The sequence below is a fragment of the Podarcis muralis genome, chromosome 5, assembly GCF_964188315.1.
Source record: "Podarcis muralis chromosome 5, rPodMur119.hap1.1, whole genome shotgun sequence".
Classification (NCBI taxonomy): domain Eukaryota; kingdom Metazoa; phylum Chordata; class Lepidosauria; order Squamata; family Lacertidae; genus Podarcis; species Podarcis muralis.
Genome location: NC_135659.1, coordinates 70,971,205 through 70,991,637, shown reverse-complemented (window position 1 = coordinate 70,991,637; position 20,433 = coordinate 70,971,205). Strand labels below are relative to the sequence as shown.

Sequence of the window (20,433 nt, the reverse complement as noted above, 5' to 3'; positions counted from 1 at the left end):
TGTTGAAAACAGAATATGACATATTTCCACATTTGTGGCCATTCTGCACATGTGCCTAGTGCTCTGCTCTCTATCAAATGATTTAGTGGACTTTGAAGGCAATGAACGCAATTGTTATAAGCAGTTGGAAAGAAGCTTGGATTGCATTCCAGGATATGATAGCACCAAAATACTAGTGCCAGTTTATTATGTCTGAACTGACTGTAAGTCAAATGAGTTGGAGTTCATCTAATCCTTATCCAGAAAGTAAGATGACTACAAAGCTTTCAATATCAGCAAAATCAAGGATAACTTCCAAGTCGCTTTTGTGTTCACAGAAATCTTACAAAATAGAGGACAAATGAAACACAAACAACGATCAATAACAACACACAACAAACTAGAAATGTTTTGAAAACATTTCATGACGATTTCTGCAACTGCCCCAAGTTTTTCTAGACATATATTTTTACAAAATGATATTGTTGTTAAGTTTATTCTCTGCTCTGAATCACAATCCTTCATGGATATATTAACTTGTAAAGGCATAGATCACCCACTCTCAGGGGGACAGTTTAAAGCTGCAATCCTACACACATGTAACTGTAACCAAGCCCTGTCAAACACAATGGGGTTTATCTCTGAGTAAACATGCAAAGGAATGTGTTACACATCTCATGCCAACCTACAGCCTTTACCCTTTCTTCACACAACCATGCTAATCTCATGAAGAACAGAACGGGGGGGGGGAGGGGGAGGGGATGCTCATTAATGTTAATGCATAAGAGATTATTTCAAGTCCTTTCTCTCAAATTCAAAAACAAAGGCCTAGTTAAGCAACCGAACTTCAACCTTTGCAGTTGCTCTCCAACTCTGTCTTTCCCATGCAAGCTACGTTCAGCAAAATTTCCTTCAAGTGATGGTTTACTGACTATTGCTTATTACATTGGTATTTTACCACTTCCCCTAGGAGACCATTTCATGTCCCAATATCACCCTGACTGGGTGATTAAATAATAATAATAATAATAATAATAATAATAATAATAATAATAATAATAATTTATTTATACCCTACCCATCTGGCTGGGTTTCTCCAGCCACTCTGGGCAGCTTCCAACACAATATTAAAATACAGTAATGCCTCGGACATTAAAAGCTTCCCTAAACAGGGCTGCCTTCAGATGTCTTCTAAAAGTCTGGTAGTTGTTGTTCTCTTTGACCTCTGGTGGGAGGGCGTTCCACAGGGCGGGCACCACTACCGGGAAGGCCCTCTGCCTGGTTCCCTGTAACTTGGCTTCTCGCAGTGAGGGAACTGCCAGCAGGCCCTCGGCGCTGGACCTCAGTGTCTGGGTAGAACGATGGGGGTGCAGATGCTCCTTCAGGTATACTGGACTGAGGTCTCTTAGTCCAGCTCAAACACCCTGATTCACACAGCACTCAAAAGTTCTTACAATGAGATTTGCTGAGGTTGTTTTATATACCCTTGAGTCCAGTTACTTTTTCTCAAAAATCTTTCTCAAGGGGCACTTCCTGAGTAGGACAGACAACTTCAACTTGCCTTTTTTTCCCTAGTCAGCAACCAGATCACCTCGGGACTATCTCTGTCCTATGACTTTTTCTAGAAGCTGGAATGTGGATGGGCCCCTTTAATTAGTTATATAAAAGAGAATACTGTTACCTTCCAGTCTCTGGTCTCTTCTCCAGGCTGTTGTCCTCTTTACCCTTCTCCATCTCCTGCAAGAGAGCCATCTGGACGGGAGTGTTTCGCCCGTCACTACTTGTGCTGCCCCTGTGCTGGGATGTCCTGAAGTCAGACTTGGAATTGCGTTTCATGGCTTGGAGCTGAGCCAGTGGCACAATGTCACAACCCTGTGGCCTATGCCACACTGTCTGCTGCGTGATGGCATTGTAGTAGTAGAAACGGTTGTTGTTTTGGTCAAAGAGCTCCCACCACTGGTTCTCATCTGACTGGCGAACTCTGAGGTTGGACGGTGGCTCCCAGCCACACTCGCCGGTTGTCAAGTTGACATACATTCTCTCTCGAGAACGGGGCTCGATGATCTCCACCCAATCTGAGCTGAAATAGCAAAAGAAAAAGGCAATGTTGGTTGGAGCCAACACACAATATAACCTTGTCCAGCGAGGCAAATGGCTGCTTAGGCGGTCTTACGGGCTCATGGCCACAGCATAAGAACCAATTGATTGCAGAGCCTGAGTCAAACCTACATCTAACAATGATTACGCAAACAACCTACCATGTTTAAAACATGGATTTGCCAGCCTTGTGCAAAACATAGTTTAGCCACATCAGATTCCTGGTAAAATATTTGTTAATATGTCCAATCCCAACCTGCAAATTGCATATTTGTAGCCACATGAAGTACAACAGAGAGAATTTCACACGATAAGCAATTTGTATGAAGTTGCTTCCTGTGTGGTTTAGAAAATTCTCACAATGGCAAGCTACACACAAAGTAATTTAAACAAAGTGCTTGCCACATGGGGAGTTTCTACCACATATTTTAGACGCAACCCCCCCCCCCCCGCCTACAATCTGCATGCATGGCAGAAAAAGCACATTGTTCTACCTTATAGGGGTTTTTCTTTTGTAAGAAGAAATAAAGGACAGCAACACATTTTGTACTCCAAAATGTTTTAAAGTATTAATAACTTGCAAGCTCAACTATCAAATCTACCGTAATTCAAAAAAGCAATGCAAACTTATTTTTCTCCACTATGGACTCCTTTAAGCTCAACATTTAGACAGAATAAGCTGTATATGTTGAGATGATGGGGGCTTAGGCAGAGTTAGCAGTAAATTGTACCAGTCCCTCACCCTGGGGAAGGGAGCAATGCTATGGGAATTAATGCCTGGGAGCCTTTAAATACCAAAGCATTGTTCTCACAAGTGTAAACAACAGTGGCTCCAACTTTGTCTGATCTGAATGCTACTGCTTTGTCAGGGAAATTCTTAGCAAGCTCAGATTCCACTTTGTAATATTCAGCATGCCACAGAAAAATGTCCCCATTGAAAATCTGTATGCAGGGCCTCTGTAATGAAAGCAACTTTACAACAGACCAAGAAATCGCTGCAAAAATGTGCTGCATAATTACACACACAGCTGTGGAAGTCATTAACAAACATTCTGTCTACATTAAGCCATTTGCAGCTTCTCACATTTCCTTAATCTTTTCATTTATGTAAATAGGGAACCTCTGGCCCACCGGTTCCCTCAGTCTAGCAAGCCAGGCCCACCTTACCCACCTGTCAGTCATCCCACATCATCTCTTAAACAGGCATAGGGATCTCAGTGCTGTGAATTCAGCACTCCCTCTGGGAGTGAATGTATGAGTGTGCATGCCTGCATGGCTTGCTCTGTGAGAGGATATGTAAGAATGTGTCTAGTGCATGTGTGCTTATGACAAGGGAAGGGGCAGAGGTATATGATATGATATTTATTTATTTATACATGCTTTGCTTCATTCAGATGATCTGTCAAATCAAATTTCATTTTTTCTTTACGTTTTGTCTATCTTCCTCTGACCTACTCTCCGTTCTAAGACAATATCCGAACCCTTGGATCTTAACATCAGATTTCAAAATACATCATTAGACCTGAATGCACATTGTTGGATTTTCTGAAATGTCAGCAGGAACTTCAAGACTCGTGTTTTTGAGAGCCTATATGGTGTCCCATTTGGCTTCTAGGCTTAATTCCTCACATCCTACAAATGTGCCCCTTTCACTATGTCTACCAGTAACTTGTATGCAATTCTAATCTTTGAGCAGGATCCCTATGCGGATTAGGGGGCGTGCACCTGCAATTTACTTTGGAGAGCAGCGAGTGGCATTTCCACCTTCAACACAAATTGCAGGCTTATGAGTATGTGAATGGGTGGGTGGGTGGTGTGCAAGTGAGTAAGAAAGAAATGGAGTGGGGTTGCCCCATTCACTTTTGGCTGCAGCCCTCCCCACCACTGGCATGGGGGGGGGCGCGGAAACGTTTCTCACCCCAGCTCTAGGGCTGCTAAAGCTATGTATGTCTTAAGGGGCGTCCTCAACTGCAGATGGGTGAACTATTCTACACAAACAGAACTTAAATAAACATAGTTCAGGAGTTTATGCCAATTGTTTTCAAATCTCAATGTTCAAACAAAATCAAAATGTTTAGGCTGAACGCACAAACCATGATTGTTCATGATTTCTAAAACCAGTCTTTTGGCCTGAAGTTTTGCTTTTAAGCATGTATGGAATACTGTTGTCCTTCACAACCATGAAGGATGTAAAACTTCTTCAAAAAGGTTTGTAAGGGTTGAGAGCTACTAAAATTACAAGAACTGGCAATCATGGTTGAGTTTGCCTGTGGAATGCGTTTAACAATATGCCTGCAATAATAAAATCCACACACTAGGTGTCCTTGGAATAAAAGGGAGTTGTTTTTGGTCAAGAGTTTCCCTTTCATTGGTGGTATCCTTTGTTTTTCAGTAAGTACCTGATATTATACAGACAACAAATGCCCTACAAATCAAGTCAGATACAGCCTAGTAAGAAAATATCCTATACAAAATTAGGAATTCCTATAGCATAGATCACCCAAAGATTTAGAGTCAGGCAAACAAGGAACTGGTAGCTGGAGACATAGCTCAGGCTCACTCTTAGATGATATTTTATTTCCTATACAGTAATCGACGGTGTCATGCATCCTTCTACCATTTTTGTGAATAGAAACTTAACAACCTTTTCTGACAACCAGAGCCAACCACGAGCTATTCTGTTGCAAGTGCAACTCGGCAGACGTTCCACCTCAAATAAGCAGTGATGGTCTCTCTGCCCAAGTCCCCTAGTGATTTGCTACCATGTGAAAGCGTTAGCAGCACTATTGCTGAATGCCCATGAACTGAAAGAACATTGAAGCAAATAGAATGCCAGTGGCTCTGTGGAGTACCGCCTCCTTTATAATGTCAGAGAGAAAGAAGCAGATCAATGCCGGCATCATTCAAATACTATTGAGAGTTAAATTCGGGGTTAAGCACCGTTTGCACTACATCTTGAGGAGGCCAGCTGAATCCAGTGGGCAACTGAAGTTCCAGGGACAATCATGCACACTTCCTTTCTATTTGCTGAGGCTGGAACCAGATGTCATTTGGGCACATGCATGGTTTCAACCACCTCCCAAATTGGATGAGACCATTTAAAATGTAGAGATGATTGGCAGGTGGGAGGAGCAAATGCTTTATGCCTCCTATGCCAATGCTTGCAAACCCCACCCACCTCGCCTCAGCTGTCATTTTGCTAGCTGAATTAACTTCCAATTTTGGAGCTGGGCTGGGGGGTGGGACCAAACTTTTAAGTATTGTGAGTAGGGAAAGAGTTAAATACTCACTTCCACTCACCAATTTTCTGTTCTGCAAATGCCATATCCAACTCTCACATTAACTGCAGGGGCAAATCGAGGGTTGGGAACCAGTGATTTCCTCTATAACGTCTAATTACTGTAGTTCCAACTCGAGCATGATTCTTTACCATCCTTTCCCTTGTCTCAACTACTTTCTCCCCTCACTGCTATGCTACCTTTCTTATTTCTTTCCATATGAGTCCATTTTTAATTCAACAAAGTAGATCAGGTAAGTGACTAACTACAAAAGCCTGGACTAGACTGTGATTTAGTAAAGGTGCTCAAGTTACATGGGTAAAGGGCAACATGCATGCATCACTCCAAAAACCCAAGGCAGGCATGATAATGTTGGATATTAGGACAAAGCAAGTTGTATCAAGAACCATTCAAAGCTGCCTCTTTTATTGAAAATATCTGCTAGCTTTGCAGAAGGATGCAAATGCAACATGCTGGCTAATAAAAGGTAAAGGTACCCCTGCCCGTACGGGCCAGTCGTGTCCGACTCTGGGGTTGCGCGCCCATCTCACTCAAGAGGCCGGGGGCCAGCGCTGTCCGGAGACACTTCCGGGTCACGTGGCCAGCGTGACGAAGCTGCTCTGGCGAGCCAGCACCAGCGCAGCACACGGAAACGCCGTTTACCTTCCCGCTATAAAGCGGTACCTATTTATCTACTTGCACTTAGGGGTGCTTTCGAACTGCTAGGTGGGCAGGAGCTGGGACCGAAAGACGGGAGCTCACCCCGCCGCGGGGATTCGAACCGCCGACCATACGATCGGCAAGTCCTAGGCACTGAGGTTAGTAAATATATAATCGGTATGATGTCATTCAAAATGTACGAATAAGCCACTTCAAAACAATATATATATCATACAACACATCTCACAAAATATACAAGTAACTGCAAGTTATTATATGTATCAGAGTCAAACAAAGATTCAACCAACCAATGAATAGCAAGGAACGCCAAACTGTCTCTCAGAGGAAGACGTCTCACAAAAGTCCCAAAGGAAGACGTCTCTCCAAAGTCTCAAAAGGACAGTGCATCCGGAATAGTTCAACTGTTTTGGAATAAAGTCTTCATTGAATAATTATCAATGAAATATACATAATTATTCAGTGAGCACTGATCCACCAGTATGATCTTCACTAGTATGTATATATTCATATATTTTGAATGACATCATACCGATTATATATTTACCAAAAGTTATTAGCCAGCGTGTTGCGTTTGCATTTTTTGTAGATTGTCACATTTTGCAACACAGGGGTTTGTGTCTGTTCAGCTTTGCAGGAGGCGGCAGAAGAGGAACCAAATTCAATTTCAGTAAACAGAAAGTCACAAATCTGAGGTACAGACACTGGGAGCAAACAGTTAACATTATAGTCCACCAGTTGCTTGAAGCCCCCTTACTGCCAGGAAGAGCTAGTAGCCTCAGACTATGCAGCTGTCCCAAAAGGAGGTGACCCAGCCCCAGGGTCAAAGATATCTGGTGCTACCTGGCCCTGGTTGCTGGGTAGTTCACTTCCAATGGGGACAAACACGATTTCCCCATCTAGTTACTACAGAATTAAAGAGCAGCAGATGGAGCACAGTCACTTCTGCCTTCTTATTTAAACAAAAATCTTATATTTAATGTAAGTTGCTCAGGAGGCCAACTCTCAGGCAGAAAGGTGGGATAGAAATATTGTTAATAAATGCATACTATCATGTCAGTATAGTGATGTATGGAAGTGAGAGCTAAACCATAAAGAAGGCTGATCGCCGAAGAATGGATGCTTTTGAATTATGGTGCTGGAGGAGACTCTTGAGAGTCCCATGGACTGCAAGAAGATCAAACGTATCCATTCTGAAGGAAATCAGCCCTGAGTGCTCACTGGAAGGACAGATCGTGAAGCTGAGGCTCCAATACTTTGGCCACCTCATGAGAAGAGAAGACTCCCTGGAAAAGACCCTGATGTTGGGAAAGATGGAGGGCACAAGGAGAAGGGGACGACAGAGGACGAGATGGTTGGACAGTGTTCTCGAAGCTACCAGCATGAGTCTGACCAAACTGCGGGAGGCAGTGGAAGACAGGAGTGCTTGGTGTGCTCTGGTCCATGGGGTCACGAAGAGTCAGACACGACTAAACAACAACAACAAATCATGTCAGTAAAAATATTCCGAATAAAGGTTTGTTCTCCTGCTAGAAACAATTTGCATATTATGTTCATGAACCTGTATCATTTAAAGTGACCTTATCTATGGTCCCCCCCCCCTTGCTTAATTTATAATCTTCTAAAACCTTATTTGGTGAAAACTATATATACGGTCTGATTAATACAAGAAGCCTGGAGAATGAGTAACTTTGCAAAGAGAAAGTGCAATCGTTTGGCTGAGTGTAGTGACTCAGAAAGGGGAAGCCTTAATGTAGGGAATAACCCAGATGTGCTTAAAAGAAAACCAACTGATCTAAGGGCTATTAATATCCTTGCAATGAGCTCTCTTCTCTCCCCCTCCCCCACCTGCTCCAGGACTAGAGCCTGTATGAACAAGAAATAAATCAGCCAAGTGCTCTGTGGGATAGATAATCACATCATGTAGCAATGACCAGGCACCAGGTCTAATGCTTTGCCTATAAAGTGGTTAGTGAGTCTGAGTGCTATTTCCTGCACTGTCATCTCCAGCTTTCTTTGTCACACTTTTGGCATTTAACATTATTCTGAAGATGCTAGAATGGTCCACAAAAAAGGAATGAGAGAACTGGAACAGACACTGCCCTACTTAAAAGATTCCTAGCAGATGCCTATCCAACCTTTTATTGCTGGCCTGTAGATTTTACAGTTTCTGCAAGCTATTTATTTACAGGTCTCAAATTGCAATGCACAGCTGGATTAAGGGTAAATATTGGGCAATTTGCTATTCTCCTGCATTGTTGTTGTTGTTTATTTGTTGCCCATCCTTCACCCTAAGGTCCCAGGATGGATGGGTTACAACGTTAAAACACAATTTTAAAAACGGTTTTAAACAACTTACAATCACAAAAATAAGGTGGGTCCTAAAAATAAGTGTCAAAAAGCCAGGGCAAAGAGGTGAATAGCTATGGTGAGCCCTTGACTGGTAAACTCCACATATTCCTCTCTCACCGGGGATACAGTATATGAATATCCTGCCACAGCAGCTGCAAGCTCAAGGCACACCCTCTTCTAGACATAATACACTGCTGAGGTTGGGAGGAGCTACACCCTCACCACCTCCACAGTAAAGCAAAGCAGGCAGTGAGCTGGTTCACACATAAGGTTGAACAATAGTTTGAAATAAGGTTTAATAAGCATTTGCTCCATCCTTACTCCTGACTGTGCTGCATGGCAGAGGAAACACGCCGGGAGCAAGTCAGAGTCTGTCTTGCCTGTTCTGTCTGAAACCGGACTCATGGCTTGTTTCTCTCCAAACAAACCACAAGAAGCCACAATTTCTCATTGGTTTATTTGGAGGAAACAAATCATGAACCTGCAAAGACCTGGGTTCACATTTAATGCAAATTGAATGCCAAGTCAGACTGTGGCTTGCTCCGGTCCAGCGGCTTGTGTGAACCAGGCGAGGGGCGCGTGCACCGGATGGGGGGACCTCTGCCCAGCCCTTGCCACTGATGCTGCCGGAGCAACTCTACCCCAACCAGAGGAAAGCACGGCTGCGCTGAACTGCCTGCCCACCCATGCATTGGGGAACCTGACTGGCCGACGAGGCCCTTGGCGGATGGAGGAGCACCCAGGTGAAGGCGCCTGGTTCATACCCTCAGAAATTTGTGCACCCAGGGCCCTCTGGCACACACACCTCCACATGACACCCCTCCAGTCTTCTTCCCTCCCTGCACGGCACAGTCAAGAGCAAGGAAGGCACAAAGCACTTGTGTTCATTAAGCCATACTGTATTTTAAAGTATAGTTTAATGCTGCCTGTGAGAGGCTGCCCCCTAAATAACTATGTGCAAGGCTGTTCTATCTACTATTAATCCTCCTCAAATGGTTCAGTGAATAATTGGTTCTCACTCCAGCCTGAGGATGTCACACTTTTCAATGAAGGTGGACTTTACAATTGGGACAGAGCCGCTGTTCCTTCACAGGGCTCAGTTTAAGTTTGACTGTTGCTGTATCCACATCAGAGCTCTGCTCTCCTTTAGCATTCAACCTGAGTCCAAGAAGCACAGGGGAAAGCAAAATCCTGCCTAATATAGGACTTGCTTTCTTCTGACAATTTTTGTGCTTCTGCTTCTGTACTAAAAATATCAAACCAGGAGCACAAAATGCTCCAGTGAATATATGCCCCTATAATTATGCTATAAACGCATTTGTTCCAAGATCTATACGAAAAGACACTTCGTTCAGGAGTAACTTTTTCAGCCATACCCCCAGTTTCAACTGAGCGCTTTGACATGTTTTCCAGAAACCCCAAAGCCAACAAATGTCTGCTCAGCTAGTCAGACTACACACTCAAGTTATACCCACCAAACCAGAGAGAGACTTGAAAAGAGAGCTGCCTGGGAACCTTGAATACCACTTAGGAAAACAAATTCCAGTCAGTGGTCCTCCAGAGAATGATCTGGTGCCAGGACTCGCTGCCAGAAAAATTGGTTTGCATGGCAGCAAATGGGATGGTGGACAAGAGGTCAGTACCTTGTACGGCTTTTAACTCCTTGACTTCGCTTAGTTAGTATGATTCATAATCCTTTGCATGTCATCACAAGGTATTTGCAGGAGCTTGCTGTGATGAAGCCCTTTCAAATGAAGCCCAAGTACTTTTTCCATTCAGCAGACACAGCTGGCTTTAGAATGAAGAGGATTTTATGAATTCTCATAGTTTAAATATCAGACTGCAAAGCGCAGCAACATAATCTCTGCACTGGCATGAATGTGGACCATGAATCATACCTAGCAGCAAACAGGAATCTACTATGTTTGTATAACGTGCTATTTAAGGTCCAATAAGCAGCTTTAGTTTTTGACTGGTTCTCTTGCATCATCCAGCGTTAAGCTTTCCAACATGCTAATTGCAAGGCGCTGTTATCTGTGGCAAGATAAAAGGAAGAACTGGTTGCAAGGATCACACTACAGAAAAGGAAAGGAAAAAAATTCTGTATTTAACAGTAGCCAGAATTATTATTTTTTTAATCTCATTAGGTACAAACAACATTGGTATCACTAATTTGTAGAGAATACTTTGTGTAAAAACACCCCCCATCTACCAGCACCACTTCCCCTTATGTCTAGTCTAGTCTAGTCTGTCTAGTCATAAGGCCCAGAGTGTTCATACACTTTTTTGACCCAGCAGATCATGAGGCCCAATCTTATGGCTGAGACACAGCACTGCATATGACCGCTTCTCAACCCATCTACCCAATCTTGTGACACATTGAGTATGGGTGCAGGGATACCAGATGTCTGTGTGGGAGAGGAAACAGATCCATATGGAAGCAGGCTGGCACACTAAATAGCACACAGTATATACATGGCACTGTGCCCATATGTTTCTTTCCTCACAGCTGTATAATATGGAGCAGGTGGCTAGCACATTGGTGTTCATGATGGCTGTGGGAAGTTCCACCCAATGGCCACAATCTGAAGTACTGTAAAATTAGTTCTGTGAACATGAAGTAAGGCAAGCAATGTTAGAATTGATATTTCTGAATAGGAGTGACCCCCCCCCCCCGACTAAAGACAATTTCAAAAAGCATATGTGGGACAAATGTTTAAAAGGGGGAAAAAAGATTTTGCATAATCCTAAACAGATCTTTGGATCTTAGCTACTGCAGCAGAAGATTTTATAGCCTAGCGAATGATTCCAGTCAAGTCAGTTGAGAAGAGGGTCTTAGTAAACCCCAGAATTGCTGGTGGTGAAAATAGTTTAATAAGACCATCCTTCTGCCCCAAACCAAGTTCTGAGGGCAATTTCATCTATATTAAAGAAAACACAAGGCAGCCAAAGGAGGAAATGTAATAATGGATGACTCCTTCTCACATTGACTAGGGGTTCTAGCTTAGCCTTCTGTCTCTTAGGTTAGCTTTCTATCTGCGGAGGATTTCTAGATGATAGATAGATAGATAGATAGAGATAGATAGATAGAGAGATAGATAGAGATAGATAGATAGATGATAGATAGATAGATAGATAGACAGATAGATAGATAGATGATAGATAGATAGATGGATATAGATGATAGATAGATGATAAAGGTAAAGGTAAAGGTACCCCTGCCCGTACGGGCCAGTCTTGCCAGACTCTAGGGTTGTGCGCCCATCTCACTCTATAGGCCGGGGGCCAGCGCTGTCCGCAGACACTTCCGGGTCACGTGGCCAGCGTGACAAGCTGCATCTGGCAAGCCAGCGCAGCACACGGAAACGCCATTTACCTTCCCGATAGTAAGCGGTCCCTATTTATCTACTTGCACCTGGGGGTGCTTTTGAACTGCTAGGTTGGCAGGCGCTGGGACAGAGCAACGGGAGCGCACCCCGCCGCGGGGATTCGAACCGTCGACGTTTAGATCGGCAAGTCCTAGGCGCTGAGGCTTTAACCCACAGCGCCACACGCGTCCAGATAGATGATAGATAGTTTCTAATAAGAACATTACATGATACAGCAACATCACAATGTAGATACATGTAGGTGTACATTTGTAAACTAAACAGTTAATTTTATTCAGTCTATCATGCAGGGAATTATTTTGTTTGAATAAACATTCAGTCCTGTTACTCCTCAACTGGTGGCTAAAGCAGTACAGTCTAGGACACAGGTTTACCTCTTTATCGTTAGTTTGTGAGAACTAGGCCAAAGATTTTCCAAGTTACAAGTACAAACTCGCAATGCTGGAAAGGAACCAAAGCACAATGAGAACTCACAGAGGATTCAGTAATATCTCAAAATGACCTCATCATCTCTCCCTTTTCTGACCTCCTTCAAGTCTTGCCAATTGGAATAATGTGAAAAGACGAATGTCAGAAATCATGAGGACAAAAAGAAAACAAAATATAAGCACCTAATTTAGTTTTACTGTCCTTGCTCTTTGATTTTTTTAAAAAAAGAAAGCAGCACAGAGTCTGCTACTTATGCCTGTGGTGCTGGTTTTCCAACTCGGAAGCATTACAAAGAATCAGATGATTATAAAAGAGCAGAAGAACAATTTGTCTCACATTCTGTGAAGCCTTTTAAGAGTAAGCAAAGAAGGACAGCCATTTCCAACTTTCCTCTGATTTTTAGAATATTTCTCGTTTATTTTAGTTGCTCAACAATAACAAAGGATGCCTATATTCTAATCTACCAACAACAAAAGCAGTGAAAAGAAGGGGGATAAAAAACTTTGATGGGAGTACCCAGAGACACACCGTTGACAAATTACTATCCATTACCACCTCGCCAAGTCAGTGCATTGCTGCACAGTATCGTGTTGTGACAGGTCAAACTATAGTTTGAATTACGCTTTTGTAAAATAATCATACAAAACACTAGTATTTTAAGGGGATGCCAACAACCTAGGATTCAAATTTATCATGTTTATGGTGTTTCCAACCTATCAAGAGAGGCAAGCACACCAGGGCAGGAGAGGTAATCAATGCAAAACCTGTAGTCTTCACAGATGTAAAATTCCAACAGTCACGCTGGAAGATGTTGAGAAGTGCAACATAAGTCCCCTACTAGACCATCTGCATAGGCCAAAAATGCATGGTCAATTCCCAGATGAAATCTGGAGAGGGCTGCGGGAAGGATAAAACTTTAACCCCATGCAATTAACTGTATCTGCTATTTAATATACTGTCCAAACCAGTATTCTACAGTGGTGCCTCGCAAGACGAAAAGAATCCGTTCCGCGATTCTTTTCATCTAGCGTTTTTTTCGTCTTGCGAAGCAACCCCATTAGCGGCTAAGCGGTTTAGCGCTATTAGCGGCTTAGCGGCTAAGCTGTTAAAAGGCTATTAACGGCTTAGCGGCTTTGAAAAAGGGGGGGGGGAAGCGGGGGGAAATGGCGAGACTCGCAAGACGTTTTCGTCTTGCGAAGCAAGCCCATAGGGAAATTCGTCTTGCGAAGCACCTCCGCAACGGAAAACCCTTTCGTCTTGCGGGTTTTTTGTCTTGCGAGGCATTCGTCTTGCGGGGCACCACTGTATTTGCTGCACTAATCTCTTGTTTTTCTAAGCCAGGCATTGAAAATCTCATACACTATATGAATAAAAAATGGTTAGGGGAAAAAATGGTATCACATTTTGTTAGTTCATCTCAGAGAAGGGCTGTAATCAACCTCTAACATCTTGGGGGAAATGATCTGGGGTTTTCCTTGAGTCCATTTGTGAAGTATAACTGTAAAGACATTCATTTCAGTTGGTTATCATGTATTTCTACCTTTTATTTAAAATAAATAAATAAAAGTGCAGCTTGGACAGATTTTAATGGGAAAGGAGAACTAGTCAGGGATGAGAAATAATCTGGAAATGCCATTCCATCTAGATGCAGCACAGGGGGGGGGGGGAAACAGGACAAAGACAGACTGCATTTTGTTTATTCTCCCTCTGGATTACTTGTGTTCAAACTGGCTCTTAGAATTATTTTGTAAATTTAATAACTGGTGGCTAAGTTTGCTTTTTTCCCTCTTCCCTCCACGTGTCTTCCTTTTGTGTTGAGTCATTTCGACTGTAAGTCTGTGGGGTGGCAACTGTCTTGTTTACTGAATTTATATACTGGTATGTAAGCTGTTCTGAAGAGCAGAGTAAAAAAATATTAAAACCAACAGTTTTGGAAAATAAAACCCAGAGAATGCTTATATACACAAAAATGAAGAGATTAAAAAACAAACAAACCTGAGGTGTTGGGATCGAGGTCAAGCAGGGGAAGCAATGTAAATAGATTCCTAAACTTTGACAGGAAACATACGTTCTGATTCTCCATACCTATAACTAAGATAGAACAAGGTGCATGTCATGTCCTAAAATGAAAATAATTGTAGGGTGTAAGATCTGGAGCTATAAAATTTACCAGGATAGTTTGGATTAAAATATATATTTCAAAAAAAAAATAGTGGATTGCTCAATTCATCCCCATCACCACTCAACCGAAGTGTGGCAGCCCCACACCTGCCTGTGTTACTGCAATTAAGACTGAGGAAAACAAAAGGTTAATGCTGTTCAAACTCTTGGTTGAGGACCTGACAAAAGCATGCACCTTGACTGAATAGCAAAAACTTGTGCTTTCAGAGGGAGATCTACTTCAAAGGTTTTAAACAAAATGTTCACAATTAAAGAGTAATGTGCGGAAAGGACAAAAAAAAAATTAAACTACCTCTACCTAAAAATGAAAAAATGGCAAGCATATAATGGTTATGTGATGAAACAATTTGAGACACAGCATTGTGCTCTAGCCAGGAGCAAAACTGGCAAGAATTTGGCTCTAAAAACAAAACCTGTCATTTGAAGCATTGTTATTTCCTGGGAAAGAGGGAGGATGGAATATTTGCAGCTAGGGGGTATGCTATAGAAAGCAACTTCAAAAACTATTCCAATGGCATTCATCCATAAGTTTGTTTGCATTGTTGCTAACTATAGCTTGTTTTCCTCTCCTGGCTGCATTAACCTTTGACCGCAGAGGCAGTTCTAACACAAGGGTTTAGTTGGTGGCCAATGTTCACTTCCGTGTCCACAGGTTAAAAACAATGAAACATTTAACAAGGGTCATGACAAACCATATTTTATTTTTGTGTGTGCGTGTGTGTGTGTATACACGCACAAAACCTTACATATACTAATAAAAAGGTATGGCTGTCATCACACAGTTTGCTTGGCTACCAATAGGTGGCTCAGCAAACAACAGCATTATAACAGCCTTCTGAGAGCTGCTGGGTCATCAAAGCAGTATTGGAGGGCGAGAAGTTTAGTGGAGAAGGGAGACTAAGGCAGATAGGTGGCAAGCTCTATGGGTAGCTTATTTGGCGAGCTCTAAAGGGAGGGGGCTGCTGATTTTGTCAGCAAGGAAGGGGAAGGGGTGGAGGTAGGTATCGTAGGTGAGCATATATCTTATCTATTCTTTCTTTCTTTCCCCCCCTCCAGGTGTATGTACAGTCATACCTCGAGTTGAATGTGCTTTGGGTTGAGCGCATTCGAGTTGCGCTCTGCGGCAACCCGGAAGTAATGGAGCACATTGCTTCTGGGTTTCGCTGCTCGCGCATGCGCAGACGCTCAAAATGGAGTCACACGCATGCACGGAAGTGGCGAAACACGCCCACACAAATGCAGACGCGCCATCATGTCTTGCGTTCCATTCGGGATGCAAACGGGGCTCCGGAACAGATCCCGTTCGCATCCTGAGGTACCACTGTATGTGTAAAGAAGAACATAAGGAATAGGAAATCTGCACTGGAATCTAACAATCTAAGGCAGCAATCCTACTTCCCTGTGAGTTAGCCCTATTGAATTCAATATGACTTCCTTCTGAAAAGACATGGTTAGGTTTGTGCTGTAAGTTTGAAAAGATGAGAAACTGAAAAGCTGTGAGCTCCAATCCTATACATGTTTCCTTGCCAGTAATTCCACTGTACTTAGTGAAGCTTACTCCCAAGTGTGCACACTGGATTATAGCCTTAGACTATGTACTGCAATTGTTCACAAAAACACACAATTCCACTACCATTAAAGACAAAACAAAGAAAATTGCTGGCAGGAGTCTGAGAGAATGAGAAATAAGCACCTAAACCGTAAAGAAATCTACAGGCTTTTCAGATAACGTGTCCGAGCCATGATGTTGCAATCTAAATCCTAACCCTGTCAAAAGATAGTACAGTATGATGTAATATAAAGAAATCTATGGATTTATCAGAACTGTTTCAAGAATGTTCATTGGAAAGAAATTTGTGTGTTCCTCATTCTAACTCATGCAGCTTAACGTAGAAGAGAGAGGAAACAAAAGAGGAGCTTTCAATTTAAGTAATAGTATTCAGAAGTAGTACTGCACCAGGTCACTCCCATGGTTAAAATGTATTGCAGGGAAGTCTTCTACAAGTCTTCTTGCTAGTTTTGTTCAAAATAGTACTCATATGTTAATAACCTTGACAGATCATATACAAAGATGACTCGTATGGCTGGAACTGATCTTCTGGGCTGGTACAGACAATCACATAAACCATGGTTTATATGATTTGGGAGCAAGTTGCAATGAGCCTCAGGATCACTCAGCTTTCATGCTTTCACTTTAAAAACAAATCACAGTTCCATCTTACAGCTGAATGTAGGAGAGTTGTGATTTGTTCTTAGAGAAGATAGTTTCAGAATCTGAAACCAGTTTGATCCTAGCTTATTAAAGCAAACTTTAATAAGCAAGGAACTTTAATAAGGCAAGGAACCACATCTGGAAACTAAGGACTCAGTTACACAGCTGCAAATAAAATGTTTTAAATGGGTTGTAAAGTGCAATATACAAATGTGACACTAGATGGCGAAAGTGAGCTATGCAAAAATTCAATATATTTTTCAAAATGTTTTTTTAAAAAGCATTTTCACAGTGTTTTTTATGCATGTGTAGTAATAAAAATGTGAATATTTATAGAAGACAGCCACTACTTTATAAAATGGACATGGTCATGGGCCACAAGTTACAAAGTCATAAAGCAACTTCTGCCAAACATCTGGGTGGAAGAAAAGTGTTTTAGGCCACATAAATTTTATTTAATGATCTAAACTGTGCTTAACTTACCTTCAGGATTTAGGTTTTCCTTCCCATCATTAAAAAAAACCAAGAGAACAATAAAATATTATTGTGACTCTCTGTACTTCCCTAAAGTGCTGCTGCTCCTCACTCTTTCAAAGCCTTGACTTTGCTGTGTGAGGAAGGGGAATTTGTAGGATGCACATGAATGGTGGCAACTCTTCTTCCTCATCCCAGCTATTTCTGATAACGCTAGAAATGGCTAAAAGACCTTCATAAACAAGGTCATGTATGAGGAAAGAAAGGAAAGGAAATCACAGAAAGCATTTCATACTTTCTAAAGATTTAACATGTTTAGATCAGAAGCTAAGTTCAGGGAAAATGCTTAATACAACATAATTCAGGGCCAGCTGTTCTCTGCAGTTTCTGCCTAAGCATTCTTCGCACACCAATATATAATTACTCTAGCTCAGAAACAAACATTTATCTTGGTACACCCAAAGGCAGTTACCATTGCATTAGTAACAACAGAAATTGAAACGAAGGCAAAATCATGACAAAATATGTACCTGTCCCTAAATGCATAAGGCACTATGAACATTAGTGCATTAAGACTTCCTTTTAAAATAAAATACAGGAATACTAAATAAATTAGGATAAACTCTTTCTTTATCCAATGCTCAGTATTTTATGGGGCAAACTGTCAAATTCCCCTCTCATTCAGTAACTTAGTAACAAGCTTGTCTATTAATTGAAGGAGTTGGGTTATTGATTAATTTGGTTCCTGAATCAAACTTCTGTTACATCACAAGCCAAATAACCATTTGTACTGTCTCTTTTCTCTGTGTTGTTTTATAGGTCTCAGGCATTTCCTCTGCATTCATAAATATAAAAATTCTTTCCACTAAGCTACAGCCTGTCAAAATAAACCACAGCTCTGGACAGTTTGCTACTGGGGAACTTCCTGAGCAAGACAAAAACAAAATATAACACCCAATGGCACTCAGGCATTTGATCAAAGCATGCCAACTTTGTATGATCCAGGTTTGATGAGAGCCGGAGGAAATTTGAAGAGTGAGACCCAATTCAGATTGGGGCCACCTTCTTCTGCACTTGTGAATGTCCACCTGGCATTTTAATTTGCACAAGTTGAGTAATGTGAGCAAGCCGTCTCAAGTAAGTATTCTCAGAGCCTCAGAGAACAGTAATGTTGTGGGCCAAGATCCACAAGCTCCTGGATTACAAAGCACATTGTTCAAGCATGTAGAACTGCCAGATGAACTGCAAAAAGGGAGTGCAAAAGAACTTCTCAACCAGCTTTGAATATTTCTCCACTTTACAACTAGGATTTAGGTAGCTCTATAAGCCAACCTTGATGGCAGAAAGTGAGGAAGAATTAAAGAACCTTTTAATGAGGGTGAAAGAGGAGAGCGCAAAATATGGTCTGAAGCTCAACATCAAAAAAACGAAGATCATGGCCACTGGTCCCATCACCTCCTGGCAAATAGAAGGGGAAGAAATGGAGGCAGTGAGAGATTTTACTTTCTTGGGCTCCATGATCACTGCGGATGGTGACAGCAACCACGAAATTAAAAGACGCCTGCTTCTTGGGAGAAGGGCAATGACAGGCCTAGACAGCATCTTGAGAAGTAGAGACGTCACCTTGCCAACAAAGGTCTGTATAGTTAAAGCCATGGTTTTCCCAGTAGTGATGTATGGAAGTGAGAGCTGGACCATAAAGAAGGCTGATCGCCGAAGAATTGATGCTTTTGAATTATGGTGCTGGAGAAGACTCTTGAGAGTCCCATGGACTGCAAGAAGATCAAACGCATCCATTCTTAAGGAAATCAGTCCTGAGTGCTCACTGGAAGGACAGATCGTGAAGCTGAGGCTCCAGTACTTTGGCCACCTCATGAGAAGAGAAGACTCCCTGGAGAAGACACTGATGCTGGGAAAGATGGAGGGCACAAGGAGAAGGGGGCGACAGAGGACGAGATGGTTGGATAGTGTTTTCGAGGTTACCAGCATGAGTTTGACCAAACTGCGGGAGGTAGTGGAGGACAGAGTTGCCTGGCGTGCTCTGGTCCATGGGGTCACGAAGAGTCGGACACGACTAAACGACTAAACAACAACATAAGCCAACCTAGCAGTTCGAAAGCAAGTCAAGGTGCAAGTAGATAAATAGGTACCGCTCTGGCGGGAAGGTAAACGGCGTTTCCGTGCGCTGCTCTGGTTCGCCAGAAGCGGCTTAGTCATGCTGGCCACATGACCCGGAAAAACTGTCTGCGGAAGCGGACAAACGCCGGCTCCCATGGCCAGTAAAGCAAGAGGAGCACCGCAACCCCAGAGTTGGTCACGACTGGACCTAACGGTCAGGGGTCCCTTTACCTTTTTATAAGCAGAACAAAAGAGTGATGTGGTTACTCAAAGGCAGGTCTCTTTAACTCATTTTAGTTGAGAATGTGCTCCACACTTTTAATAGATCCAGAAAGCAATGTGCTCGCCACCCACCCAACACTTTCTAGACAATTCACACATTCATGTTAATAATTCTTAAAATCAAAAATATTAACATCTGGATATGCCCCCTACACACTACCCCAAACCAAGTGCTTCCAATTTAGTAATTATTCTTGTTCTTCTTCCAACTATGTCCTCCTTTAGTAAATGAAAAAGCTTTTCCTTGACTTAAATATACTCTTGATTGAGAGCCTCCAGATGGTATATGAAAAAGCTAGATACAACATGATACGTCACCCAGCAAACATAAGCATTCCTTGTTAATGACTTACCACACCAGTGGGGCAATATGTGTGCTAAATGCAAAAGTTTGGAAAATAAAGAGCAGTTCAAACAAAGCCTGGCTTAGAAGGATAAAAATGAAGGCTTGTGACTTAATTAAGATTCACATTTACTTATTTGTGTCTTAACAGAGATTGGTAGAGTGGGAATACTCATTAAAGTACCTTGAAGTGGCCTCTCATGGATGAAGCTGTCTCCCACCTTAAGAGATCCTTTAAGGTGGATATATTGCTTTAGAAGTTATTTTGCAGAAGAGAAATAAAAAGGTGAGCCTATTGTTTTCAATCCTCCAGCTAATCTAAATACCGGATTTATTTTACAGCTGCAAGCTACTCCTTGCTCATGAGAAAAAACAGGACAATTTGGAAACAAAGCCTGCTAAGCCATGCATTGCAAACTTATCAGCTTCTCCCTTCATCACTGTACATCATCCCTGTGGGATAACCAGCCTCATATAACCAACATGCTTAAGTCTAATTAATGCATGAACAGGTTAAAGCCATACAGGAGTAAGCTGTCCTGTGAGGCTGAGCTCACCCTGGGAGGTACTATAATCAAGGCTTTGTTCCCTTTTAGTTTACCTGAGAAGCTCAACATGCGA

General features: G+C 42.2%; 1 protein-coding gene across 7 annotated transcripts in view; it reads right to left on the bottom strand.

The window, feature by feature from the left end:
- LOC114599473 (rho GTPase-activating protein 39-like) overlaps positions 1-20,433 on the bottom strand; it is an 82,614-nt gene that overhangs the window by 28,533 nt on the left and 33,648 nt on the right. For 5 of the 7 annotated variants that reach the window (XM_077929171.1, XM_077929170.1, XM_028734800.2 and 2 more), the window contains one exon: positions 1,661-2,059. The exons of 1 other annotated variant lie outside the window; for it this stretch is intronic. In XM_077929171.1, coding sequence (XP_077785297.1) covers positions 1,661-2,059 — 399 coding nt within the window. Of the gene's footprint in view, positions 1-1,660; positions 2,060-14,197; positions 14,294-20,433 lie in introns of all 7 variants that reach the window. One more of the 7 variants, XM_028734799.2, reaches the window with a different exon arrangement.